The sequence below is a fragment of the Pavona decussata genome, unplaced genomic scaffold (genome assembly GCF_977016875.1).
Source record: "Pavona decussata unplaced genomic scaffold, jaPavDecu1.1 SCAFFOLD_92, whole genome shotgun sequence".
In the NCBI taxonomy this organism is placed as follows: Eukaryota; Metazoa; Cnidaria; class Anthozoa; order Scleractinia; family Agariciidae; genus Pavona; species Pavona decussata.
This window is the reverse complement of record NW_028145509.1, coordinates 4,230,318-4,244,009: the sequence shown is the minus strand read 5'-3', so window position 1 is coordinate 4,244,009 and position 13,692 is coordinate 4,230,318. Positions and strand designations below refer to the sequence as shown.

At 41.0% G+C, this 13,692-nt stretch overlaps 1 protein-coding gene and 1 pseudogene across 1 annotated transcript; both read right to left on the bottom strand.

The window, feature by feature from the left end:
• Nucleotides 1-584: 584 nt before the first annotated feature.
• Nucleotides 585-12,057, bottom strand: LOC146473967 (ZP domain-containing protein-like). The gene is made up of 7 exons (XM_085118033.1): nt 11,931-12,057; nt 5,997-6,377; nt 5,157-5,351; nt 4,911-5,039; nt 2,219-2,804; nt 1,385-1,713; nt 585-1,037 (listed from the first exon to the last, which is right to left on the bottom strand). The coding sequence occupies exons 1-7, from the start codon at nt 12,007-12,009 to the stop codon at nt 901-903; spliced, it is 1,836 nt and encodes a 611-aa protein (XP_084974159.1). The 5' UTR covers nt 12,010-12,057; the 3' UTR covers nt 585-900.
• On the bottom strand, nt 9,546-10,925 carry LOC146473968 (uncharacterized; annotated as a pseudogene).
• Nucleotides 12,058-13,692: the final 1,635 nt, after the last annotated feature.

Genomic DNA, 13,692 nt, shown 5'->3' with positions numbered 1-13,692 from the left:
CATTTCAGTTTAGTGAAAATTTTAAATGTCGAAGGGAGAAATGATAAAAGAAATGTCCATTAAGTAGATGGATGAGCAAAAATCGGGTGCAAATAGGTTTATGTCGAGACCCTAATTTTATGAAGGGGTGCATGCTACATATAACTGAAAGCATTTGCGCGTGCGCAGTAACCACACGTCTGACCACATTTTCGTTACATGAAATGCAACTTGACATTTTAATTGATCTCATGATAAACAGCACCAAGCACCCAACAGCTTTTATGATCATTAATATTACAATGTGTTGATTGCATACGCTTCTCTCGATGATTTAAAGACTTGTTTCGCTTGAAGAAAAAGAGGTCTAGCCTCAGTCAATTCAAACGCTCAACAGTTTGCCACAAATACAAAAAGCTTCAAACTTACTTAACTGAGATCTTTTCGACAATCCGGTAGAATAAAATCATCATGGGTAGAATTCTGAACAGCCACGAAAACAAAACTAAGTCTTCTCAAGCCGACGGTCTCATCTGACAGATTGCCTCAACATTCCGAACCAAGAGTTTAGTTCACAGGCTATTCAGTATTTACGCATGCGTGGCACACATGAGCAAGAGATATTCAACTGATCAAAGCAATTGAATAAGCAAAAGTTTTGTATCCAGATTTTGTGGTCTAAGTTTAAAACTATGTATTCGTCTGGTACGCCTTAACCACAATATTACAAAAAGGTTTCAACATTTCGTGACGATGACAAACTATTTTCAAATACTAAAGTTAAGTTGAACATTTAGTAAAAGTGAGTAAAACACGCAGTTCATACAATTAGATTTGTATTTCAGCAGACATTTCACAGAATATCTCAAGCTCAAGTTGCATATAATTGAGTCAAGTCCAGTTGATATTAGTGATTTTGTTTCACTCTTGATCATCGGAGACAAGCACAGTATACCCAACAGGCTTGTCACGTGCCTTCTTGACCATCATCAACGCTGTTCCCGCCAAACAAGCAACACACATCACAAACAGAGCCATCGTAAGGGCAGCACTGGAACCTAGAAGGAACGAACTTCAGTTAATAAAACCATGGTTAGATAGTACTTGCTGCAGTAGTTTTGAAACTGAAAACGTGATATTCAAAATTTTTCAATGGGCATTGTTTTCAGGTTCTCAAATCAATTTACAACGGAAAATAAGGCATTCTGAGTAGTATCAGTTTCTCTGCACACGTACTGATTCCTATGGTATAGGAATCTTTCAAGTCTTAACTGAAATTTACCAATCGGTCTAATTTAGAAAATATTATGAATTAAGTTATGTTACCTTGTTATGAAAGGGCAACATGCTGAAAGACCTGACAAACTCAATTGTGTTCGTTAAAATTCCACTTATATTCACTCACCACTCTTGTCCACAGTATTGTTACTCTTTTCCTCTCGCTTCTCACGTGCCAGGTGGAGTGGGCCCAGGGCCAAAGAGTACACGTCATTAGTCATGTGATCACTCACTTCACGTTTTCCTCGGCCACTTGGTGGACATTTCTTTGTGCAGTTGGAGCGTGGGTCAGTTGCATTGCATACAATCACGTGACAGTAAACAAACACGAATGGATGATCAGCAATGAATTTGAAGGCTTCCAAGCTAAACCGCTGGGCACTGACTGAAGAAGTGGAATAATACTTCACTGTGACGTCATTCGGACATCCAATTGAGAAAAACGTGTTAGTGTTACTCTACAGTAGCTAAGAATACCATGATTGGCAGGTTAGATAAAATAATTGGCTGTAATGATGCCGTCGACAAAATGATTTAAAACTTAAACTGAATAATTATGTAACTCAGTCCTTTCATTATTAGTACTGTAGCAGGCGATGAGGACAGAATGACTTTTGTTCACCTTTTTTAAGCTATTCCAAGAATTGAACGCTACACAATAAATCAGTGGTTGTGACATTTGGTTAGCGTTCTTTTACAGTTTATAGGTATTCTGTTGACACGGCCAGTGAGGAATGACAAATCATGAATTGAAGCCGAATATCAGGTCTTGAAAACCAAGATTGTATCTCAAAATAAATACTCTAACCTGGCCTTCTTGGCAACAAACATGGTGTTCGGAAATGCGTTCTATGCAGAACTGTGAACTTTTTAAGATAAAGTGTTTGCAACTGTATGAAAGTGAGCCGACCTTTTGAAGTCTGTCTTCTGATAACGGTATTTTATCAGTCGTTTCACAAACCCTTTCGTAATGAACTTATACTTCATAGCATTCTTCTGGTCCTGGGTGGGGGTAGCATAACATCGACCAGCGATGGTTGACAGCTGCTTGTCACTTGATGCCACTGACACTTCAAAGAACAAACGTTTGCGCAGCACCACAGCAACAGGGAAATCAATCTTCATGTAAGGACTCACGAATCTCTTGTCAGGAAACATGTTCAGGGAGAGTGTAAAGTTTTCTTTGCCTTCATCGTTAAACACGAGTTTTCTGTTATTTGGTTTCCAACCAACTGATGACACCACGCCATATTTGGAGTAGTAACAGCTGAAGTGAATTTCTATTTCACGCACGCGCGTTATGACATCTTTAGCAGCCACTGGGATTTCCAAAACTGCGTTAGAGTAGACGATGGTTGTGGGTGTGTTTCTGCTTGTTGTCTTACAGCCGATCAGCGGTGTTGTGAGGGAGAAGTATGCGTTTGTTTCTGTAGCTTTGCATGTGGTGTCCAGGAGTCGAAGATGCCCACGGTCGATACCACGGAGGAGGGACTTGGGAATGGTAATGGTCATATTATTGCTGTTGCACTGAACATCGACACCTGGAGCTAAAAGGGAACAAAAAAAACTTATTTATTATATGGCTAAGGCTAGTGGCTGATATAACGCGTCAATATGGCAAGGCCTCAGTTTGAGATTTTCCCATAACGCATATCAAACTCAGTGGTAACAAAAGCTTATATCAAGTTCCGGCGATCACGCCCCCACCAATGTCTGACTCAAGAACACCTAAAATTTGAAACATTTTATAAGATTACTCAAAAACATTTTAACGGCGATCAGTTTTACCAACGAATTTAAAAAAATGAATGTTAAAGCTATTGTATAACACGTTTTGAAGACACAAAATCTTAAGATTTAAGGGGTCAAAATCCATGTTTACAAATCAAGTTTGCGCAATATTTTTAAAAAGACGATCAAAGGTCATTTCACGCCAGTGTGAAAACAATTGGTCCGTACTCTTCTACGCATCCTCGGATCTCAATTGTATCAACAAATTCGGATAGATCGAAAAATTTGCTTTATTTTGGTATATAATTCGGCTTGTTTTCGACAATTTTGGGTGGGTCAAATCGCCGTTAAAGTTGGAGGACTTTTGCTATTCCTATTGTTTTCGTTCTGCGGATCCGTGAATGCTGTGGGAGACGGATCGGACGATCAAAATAATGGATTTGCGGGCCAGCCGCCACCTTTCTTTACATGCAGTATCAACAAGTAAGCTATTCATAAGAGCTTAATTAAATCAACTGTCTCGATTTTTTTTGGACACGAAATAAGGAATTAAATTTTCATTGCTAAAAGTCTCGCATATTTCTTATCCCGGTCGTTTTTATCCAACTTTCAGCTTTCTCCTCTATACAATTGCCAAAATTGAATGAAGAAGGTAGTGGCGAGTCTGCCTTCGCTGCAATTGTGGAGAAAATCTTTCAAGAAACGGACATCCGCAGTGTTGTTGTGAAAAACCGATTCATAAATGCCTTTCGAAAAAAGAGTGGGTCTCTGTTTGCCGAGCTCAAAAGAGTCAGGAAGAAAAGTGGGGGTTTCGGTGTCAAAAGGACCCATAAACAAATGGCGCGAACGGTCGTTTTTATCCAACTTTCAGCTTTCTCCTCTATAGAATTGCCAAAATTGAATGAAGAAGGTAGTGGCGAGTCTGCCTTCGCTGCAATCGTGGAGAAAATCTTTCAAGAAACGGGCATCCGCAGTGTTGTTGTGAAAAACCGAATCATAAATGCCTTTCGAAAAAAGAGTGGGTCTCTGTTTGCCGAGCTCAAAAGAGTCAAGAAGAAAAGTGGGGGTTTCGGTGTCAAAAGGACCCATAAACAAATGGCGCGACCAAACTTTAATATGAGGTCAGCGAAGATATTTTACCACGAACTTGACAAATACATTATTGAAAAGGAAAATTAGGATTTTCGAGGGAAGAAACGAACACGAAGTTTCCATCCGCTGGAAAAGATTGTTGTCTTCAGATTCACATGCCCGCCACTCGTCGCAGCGTTCACTGTAGCCAACGCAATGTCGCTTCCCGACCTTGTCCACGTCTGTTACAACCACAGGATATAGTATTAGGTTACGGTCGGTTGTTTTAACTGTTGTCTTTTTTCGGTAAAGCTCTGATGAAAAGACTTATTCCGCGTGTCGTTTTGGTGCTATGATCTCCCTCTTAACTCTCCCTGCCGCCATCGCTGCCGTGTTATTTGTTTTCATCTAACCTCTTGCGCTTGTGCAATACCGAAAAATTTTGGCCGCGCCAGACTGGACGCAAATTTAAGCAAATGTTCACGTTCGTGGGAGATAAGTTTGATATGCCTCGCTCTCAGTAATTAAGTTGTTAGTAATAGAACTGCTTTGATTAGAAGAAGGTGATTTAATGGAGAGAATTTATATAAAAACAACTTTAACAAGAAAGGGGCCGTATACATATGATATCTCATCAAGGAAAACGTAAGACAGATACAAAGATAGTTATATATTTGTTAAAACAGAAAGTATAACTAAAATTAATGCGATTCATTGAAAACCGACAAAGGTAGCAAACATTTTACTATGACCGTCATAGTAAAATGTTTGCTACCTTAGGATTGAAAAACCCCGCAAACTTGTTCTTCTTATTAAAATGGTGTTGCTGGTATTATAATATCGATGTTTACCGTGACATGTCCTGTTATCTGATGATAAGTTCAGTTCCGGGTCTGGACATTCACAATTAAAACCCCCTGCGGTATTCACACACTTGTGACTGCAGCCGCCATTCTTTGTCACAGAACACTCGTTGATGTCTGCAAACAATCGATTTATAATTTGAACTTAATCAGTGTCTCCTCCTGATTTTCTTATGTGAAGAGGGAGAGTTTAAATACAAACATCTTAAGATAATTAATTATCGGGAGACTCACCAACGCATGAAATTGTCTTAGCCCTGTCTGTCCACTGTCCACTCGCCCTGCATTGTTTAAATGAGGGACCTTGTAGCTGGTATCCCTGTGGACATGTGAACGAGCATTTGGTGTTGTATTTCATCTGTGACGTCACACAACTGTTTGGTGATGTTTTGACAAGGCGGTTGACAGTAAGAGCAGGGCACTTTATAACTGAAATTCAAAATTTAATTGAAAGTTAACATATAATATATGTAAGGCAAACATTCGTCCCGTGGGAAATAATAAGTAATTGCTGGGCAACTTGATTGATGATTGACTATTATGCTCTGAAAAAGCAGTGTAAAGTAATCATTACTAGGCGGCTGATGACAAGAGTTTAACACTCTATACCTGGAAATAACAGTAAGGGCATAATTATAACGAAAAACAATATGAACAAAAGAGTGTTGCTTTGAAATGGCAGCTGTTACTTCAAACAAATATGAAAATGCTCTCCATTGGGTTTCCATGTAAACCATCATTTTTCTTTTTCACTAATGTTTGTTTTCACTAAAAAAAAGCAAATTGTTAAATTCAATCGCACGAGATCTCAAAAAATATTCTTGAATTCTGAATTATCATAGTAATCAGTCGGACTACAGCAGATTATCATGTAACTTTGACAAAATAGTGTTTACTGATGACTAGATTAAAATTTGACTTAACGTGTTGTATCCCGTCATAGTTATCAGTTCTTCGTAATACAAAATTAAACAGTTATCGATATGTGGAGATATTTTGAAATCAAATTCATCGGGTGAAGTGAGAATGTTTAGTGGTCTTTGCAAGGTGAATAACATCGGTCTCATAACCTACCATTGGTTTCGCAAACATAAAACATTTTATAGGAACATTTAATATCATTCCATTTCCCAGAGTGCCCTTGCCAAAAATGTACACAATCCTCGTTTCCTCCAACATCGTTAGGCTCTCCGCCTTCCCAGTTAGTGTAACTAGCTCGACTTCCGTCAACCCACATCCAGCGTGAATTGTCCTTGGGGTCCCTGTACAAACCAATCCATGTGTTTTGTGATATTTTAGTGGCAAGAGCTTGTTGTTCAGCTTTCGACTTCACGATTGCAAGGTTCGATCCCATTGCCTCACAGGCAGATTTTGCTGCATTCCAGTTAAAGGTTCCTGCAGATGAGATCTTGTAACAAGAGTCTTGTATGTGCATCCAATTCTTTGGACATACTCCTGCAGTGAAATATTGCATGGTATATAGATCAGTTGAATGCTATATATACATTCGATTGAAAAAATGTTGTCAAGTGAAAGGAATAAAGCATAAAGGATAAGACCCAACACCTATCTGCAGGGAAGCGTTATAACATATGAACTTATTTGCAGTTAGAAAACAAAAGCACGTGCAGGCTTAAGGGCTTGAAATTTTCATATTTGTCGTGGACAAAGAGAAAACTACACGAAATACGTGCATGCTAATTAGATCACCCAATAATTCCATCTTGTCGCATTGTTTACGATTCATACTTTGTACGTGACAACGTCTTTTCAAATCACTTGTTGTTGGTACCTTTGCTTTTACTTGGTTAAGTAAGTATGAGCATTGGGAATACTCATAATACCTGTAATGCGCAGGTGAACATATCTGTACGGGACTCATACAAAACTTGATTTATTGATCTAAGGCTCTAAATCATTTCAAGTGGAAGTCTTTTTTTCCAAACAGATCGTCTAAGAAAGGAAAGTTAAATAAAAAAAAAACAGATTTGACACACGCTCGAGTCCTCTTGACATACGTCGATTCTTTTAAGGTGATGTTGTTGCCGCCTAGCCTATCTTGTTTCGGTTTCTTTGCAGAAAATCTTGACCAATAATGAGGTTACTAATACGAACTTCTGCTTGACCAGAAAGTTACGTATGCAAAGACGGTAGAAGGCCAGCTGTAACTAGCTGTCATCTTTGGGAGTAAATGGGCTGAAAAACTGTCCGACAACTGCTGACAGACCTACTTCAGTATCTATGCATGAGAAACTGGACCGTTTGGCCTGTTATTGCACCTGTTTCAAGCAAAAAGAAGACTGGAGTTTGGCTCTTTCTGAGGCTTACTTTGTTGTATGTGTTTTGGACTGCTTTGTGACTTTGGAGGCCGTCACCGAATTCGCGAGCGCTTGAACTTCAATGGATAAGCACAGTCGAGCTTTCACTGATTCAGCTGCTCCTTGTGGTGTGAGAAGTTTGTGCCAGATCATGGGGAGAACTGAGCTATACTAGTACTTTTCATGACCCTAGGTCCCTTTTTGTTAACCGCGACATGAGGCCTGGTATGTTGATGGTTGATGACGTGCTCAGGACAGGCAGCTCGGCTCACCTCATAAGCACAATTAGGCCTGTGACGATCTGTTCCTTCTACTCATCCGGTATCGCTGTAAATTAGGTGTGCGCGGTACCTTCTCACTGTGCTGGTCGGTGTTTCAACTTCATAAGACCGGAGTGTTGATGCTGCTCTCACAACTTTTCCTGATCGCTAAAGATCCTTCACGAAAACGTTTGTATCCGGTACTTTTGGAAACAGGGGTTTTGTTGGGTGTTTGCTGTTGAATACGGTTTCCTGATTTAATTTGCTCATGGTCTCTCTTGCACGCAGATCAGGATAGATTGTGCTAATGCGGGTTCAGCTGAGTATGGAGGTGGGCACACTGTTCCTAATCATCTTTCCCATCCGCACTTGGGCGGGAGAACTTCATGCTAGGGGTGTTGAACGGTAGACCAGCAATCCTTTAGCGGGGTCTTTTTCTTTTTTGATCAGTATTTTTTAACTGTTCTGACTCTTCGTTCGCATACGACTACTCCAATCGACTGGAGAACGTTTGGACTACTTGTGGTGTGTGAAGAAGCAGGTCTCTGATGCTCTCTGTCATGTCAGCAATGTTTTCTGAAACTGGCTTGATTGGTTCACTATTCCAGAAAATATTCTCACCTCTTGCACATTCTGCGGTGGTAAGTCTGCTATTGCTTGTAGCTTTTCAGAATCAGCCTCCATTCTATTGGAGCTTGCAATTGTGACGTGTCTTAGAAACTTGACACGGTTTTGTGCTGAACGGTGCAGAACTCACACTTGGGCCAATGGTTTTGATTTCCAGGCAATCTTAATCTGCCAGAAGCATAAGTTTGCGTCGAATTTTGTAAAGACATTGGAACCTGCTAGTCTTCCCAGGGTTGTGTCTGGGGTTGTGTCTTCCACTGGAAGTGGGTAGTTCTATCTCTTGACTTACTCATTAACCCTTCCTAGGTCTACGTAGACCCTTACTTTTCCATTACTCTTGGTAGTTACGACCATGAGTGCAGACCAATCAGTGAATTGGTCTACTCTAGATATGACACCGTATCTTGCATTATATCCAACTGCCTTCTGATAGAGTGGAAGGGGTACTTTTTTTGAAAAAGTCGCCTGAAACGGTTTGGCATCCTCTTTGAGTGTGATACTGTAGCTGTTTTTCATTAAGCCCACTCCCCTGAACATCGTAGGGTGTTTTCTGCTGTATTAGTCTTGCAGTCATCACTGCTCAAGCTTTCGAGTCTGCTTATCAGCTTCAGGCGTTCTGCTGGTTCTCTTCCTAAGAGGCGCTCTCTCTAAATCTTATATCTCGAGCAAACTTGTCTTGCACTTGTAACTCTGCAATGAAAGTTCGTAGTAAAGATTTGGAGGAATTAAAGTGACATCTGCACCAGTGTTCACTTTAAACTCGGCTCGTTGCCCGTTCAATGTGACCTTCGCTTTCCGTGAATCTCCTGCACCTCCTTGAACGGCCGCTAGTTCGGTAAGTTCACCTATGTAGAACGCGTCGTCATGGTGTGTTTCAGAGAAGTTGCCCTCACCCACTCGCTTGTCTGATAGAGATCTGCAAGTTTTATCCTTGTGACCCACTTTGGAGCACTTCAAGCATTTTGATTTGCTAGGCCGTCTGATTGTATGTGGAGGGCCAAAGCATGTTGTACATCTTCCTTCAGCAGTCTTCTCAGCCATGTTCTTTGTATTTGGGTTTCTTTTCCTGAAACCTGTCTTTAGCATGTACGTCTTTTCCCTTTCGTCTAAATAAACGATCCACACAAACTGGTTGAGGCTCTGGTGATCACTATTTCCATGAAGGAACATTTTATGTTGATACATTTGTATCTTAGATAGGCTGTTTATAACGTTTGGTGTCCCCTATTAGCAGTAAGGACACCCCTCTGCTAGATTTCGATTGAAACGTTAATAAAGTCATAGTCATTGTTATTATATAGCAGTTAAAACGTCTGTATGCTATATACAGTTAAGAAGCATCACGAGGCGCTAACGCAGCGTAACCCGTAGGCTATAAAGTGCATAAAAACTAATTAAAACTAATTACAATGAAGAGATCAAGTAAAACTTAAAAGACGTCTTTCCCAAGTAAAAACGCCCATTGGCGATTGAGCCCTCGCAAGTGCTCGCGTTGCGACTTTAAACGTGCGAGCAATGTTTAGAGTTCCTGAGAGGCACGCCTTTTGCATCTTCCTGAGCACATCTTTAGCTCTGTTGCCCACCAACTTCTGTAGCGAATCGTTTAAGTCCTTGGACCATCCCCCCAACACGTCTATGATGATATTGTACTAGGTGATCTCATACCCCGGGTACCTCTGCTTTATCTCCCATCTAAGAGGCGCGTACTTCGTGGTCTTCTCTGACGTCTTCTTGTCACGGTTGCTCACCCAGGGGCAGCTCATTTCCAGCGCTATGACTTGCTTGTGTTGTTTGTTGGCGATCTTGGCGTCTACTCTATTTTCTCTCAGTTCTTGAAATTCCCCATAGACCGGAACATCATGGGAGCAGGGATGGCGCAGTGGTGAGAGCACTCGCCTCCCACCAATGTGGCCCGGGTTCCATTCCCGGACTCGGTTTATATGTGGGTTGAGTTTGTTGCTGGTTCTCGTCTTTGCTCCGAGAGGTTTTTCTCCGGGTTCACCAGTTTTCCGCTCTCCTCAAAAACTATTACTTCTAAATTCCAATTCGATTTGGAAAGTGTCCCCAATTAGTGCTCTGCGCTATAGACATTGACACTAAAATAAAGTGATTTTTTTATTATCCCAGTGCGCCTGTACCTCCGTTGTTTCGTAGACAGGCTGCGGTTTGATGGGTGAATACCAAGGAGGCACAGTGTCTATCAGGCCCAGATCAAACAGGTTCTCGAAGGGTAGGACCTTTAAGACTACGTCATTTCTTGCCACGTACTTTGTTTGTGCAAGCGTAGGGCAGGCGGATAAGATGTGAGCCATGCTCTCTGGCGCTGTGCCGCATAACCTACACGTTGGGTCGCTGCTTGGACTCACACGTGTCTTGTGTATGGCGTACAATCGAGTGGGTAAAAGCTTTTCGTGTAATTCGAGCATACCCGCCACCCTATGTGCCGGGCATGTTTGCCACTCGCTTAGCCACCAATAGCATCGCTCAGTGTTTAGCTCCTCGTCATCTTCTCTGGCTGTTACCAACGTCCCTTGCCATTTCTGGGCCCCTACGTCCCCTTTCAGTCTTAATTCTCGCTCTTTCCTCAGGTGGCTTTTAAGCTTCTCTCCTGGTATAACCTCTCTTTCTTCTTTGACGCAGGCTGGATCAGGGTATTGAAACTTTAGTTGCAGCCTTAATACTCCTCCGCGTACTTCGCCGCTTCCTTTGTCAGTGACTGGTGTTCCCCATTCTCCGCATGCTTCTCGAAATCACGCACCATCTTCATAACCGGATATCTGTTCTGGAACAACTTGACTGCTGCTTTATCCTTGGTTGCTTTATACTCTCTCGATCGAGAGAAACTAACGATGTAATGTTCCGACGTTTCGGTGACGTCATGACGCCATTCTCAAGGAATTAATAATACAAGCGAGTTCAACAGAGTAAGATCTTAGATTTACATTAATGGGGAAATTTAAATAAATACTTTGGCGCGGATCGAATCTGTTTGTACATTCAAGCGTGGTCTTAATTGTTAGATGTACAGCAAACAATCGAATTTGTAACAATGATCACGCGAGCGCAGTCCCTGAAGACCTCCTTAGTTGTTTCAGTGTACTGAAATAATGCAGGAAATTCGATTGACTTTTTGGAATCTCTGGAAAAGCATAATACATTGTAGCCTTTCTTCGGGTTTGAAACTTATTACTTTTCCGGCGCGCAACTAGGGCCTTTGCCACGGAAATTTGTTGTACAGGCACTACAACTTGCAGTTATGCTACAGTTGTTCCGTACAACTCTTCACCTACTTGTGGTTGTTCATCTGGAACTCCAGCTCCTTGCTGCGCTTGGTCTCCCACACTTTTGCATTTTCTGATTTTTCTTCACCTTAAAGATTTTTGTGAACTTACCGCTGACCCCATGTCGAGTTTTAATCCATGATAAACGCTTTAGTGAGCCGCACGTGTTTCGTGTTCAACGCCAAGTTTGATAGTCCGTGAACTCTTGCGAGTGTAGAGTCGACGAATACGCTACATGTAAGCTAAGAAAACACGTTGCCCCAAGAAAGTGCCGAAGAAAAAATGCACTTATTCATCGTCGCGATGTCCGTTCGTCTACCAAAACAATCCCGGAATCCCTTATTTGTACCATTTTCGGCACAGCTTCTGGAGTGGAGAATTGTCCCACACAAATTTCTTCCCATAAGGCGACGGAAATATCTTTATGATGCGCAGGTTGATCATGATGGCTGATGCCCGCTAAGACTAAATGTCAGTACTTAAAAAACAGGACATGCAGCTTCTTCAATTCAATTAGCTTACCTTGAGTACAAACTCTTAGCGTAAACAAGGAAAATCCAGCCAGAAATATCAATGGCCAGCGATAATAAGCCATCGACATTGACACAATCAAAATGGCGTTTTTAAGCACGAAAAGAAAATGGAATCTGCAAACGTTATGATACAATCCAGACAAACGCGCCTAAACAGATAGAAATTTTCTTTCTTCTGATTAAGAATGTTCTTTTCAAACTTTGTTTAGATACCCCAACAAGTTTTATCTCATCCTCTGTAAACATTTTAACCCTTAACAATATTCCGGTTCACGTCAGTATCACGTGTCATCCATCACAACGGGGTTTTCCAAACTCGAGCACTGTTCTCCAAAGAACACCAAATTTAAACATTTAATAGTTCCTCTTTCATGGCTCAATCCACTAAAGTCATTTTTGTGTTACAAGAGAGTAGTCTTTTGCTGCATAGTAATTTTGAGTGGAAACATCGTTTCTATAGGGATAACTGTTTAAATTACTATACTTTTGTATCTCCAACTACCAATAGCCCACAATCACGAGCAACTACTATATCCCGAGTGTACGAGCATAGTCAGTACTGAGCGTTCACCGTAACATGTCGCCAGGAACCCTTCGAATGAACTCCTCGGACGAATCTTAATCCAATCTATCATAGTGATAACAACGTTGTCGCGGCAGGAACGCTAGTATAGAGTCTAAATTAAAGCGGAAGTTATGAAAATTCAAATAGCAGCTACAGATTAGGTATCTCTAAAGTGGGCTGTTTGATGCGTTTTTATTGTGTTCTACCACTTTAACAAAATGCAATATTCATTTTCACTCGCTTGGTCTTCTTTTTGAGTGAGATTTTCGAAAATTGTAAGATAAAAAGGAAGGCCTCAAGCTTTTTTTTCTATTTACATTTTACATTTTAGCCTTTTTTTTATTTACTTAAACCTGTGCCAATTCTAGCATTTATGCTCGTTGCATGATTTTGTTGAATACGCTCTGCATTGGAGTCAAAGAAACGTATTGCCCCTGATATTCAGATACGATATAACCACAATGACGAATCCATCATCGATATTCCATCGAAGTTAATTCATAACTGAGCAACTGAAACTCGATCAGACTCTTGCACAGGAATAATTGAAGAGTCAAGCGCGATCGTGTTTGTCTCATTAATCACCATAGCAGGCCCTTAGACTCTTGGTATTTCAATAAACTTCTTAACCGATTTCACATGATCAAAGTTCGAAGAACTGCACTGGTTGGAGTCTTAAGCTACACATAGTGTACTTTCCATTTGTCAAAACCGCCAGTCAGTAATCGAATGCGTCATTTTGAAGGGATGGTGCTGCAAAATCTTGAAAAATAATCACTCCGAAAATGGTACGCGCTATTTTGAAGAAATTCGAAGGGCTATCATAATTGGTAAATTCCGTTCACGAATGGTCACTCTGGTTTCCCAGTTCTGTCAAATGGAAATCCCCCATATATATCGAAGAAAAATATTCAAAACCATGACTTTGTAGCTGAGCAGAAATTTGCTCTCCCTTTAGGTTGCGTTTCATTGACCGTATTCCGGAATAACAATTGGCGGAATAGCCGTAAAGACGGCGACACACCTGGCGATTTTAAACGCCGATCGCGGCGAATTTCATCACCATCGAAAATCGCTTAAGATTTTCTTCCCCAATTATTGCGAACACACTTGGCGATTTTTTTCGCCGATGGCGGGGATTTGGCAGTTTCGAAAAGTCATTGTGATAACGAAAAAAGGAGAAAAT

Coding starts and splice junctions, on each gene's coding strand:
- LOC146473967 (XM_085118033.1), bottom strand. CDS start 12,009: ATGTCGATGGCTTATTATCGCTGGCCATTGATATTTCTGGCTGGATTT. Junction 5,352..5,996: donor TTATGTTTGCGAAACCAATG/GTAGGTTATGAG, acceptor TTTGAATTTCAG/TTATAAAGTGCCCTGCTCTT. Junction 5,040..5,156: donor TAAGACAATTTCATGCGTTG/GTGAGTCTCCCG, acceptor GATTGTTTGCAG/ACATCAACGAGTGTTCTGTG.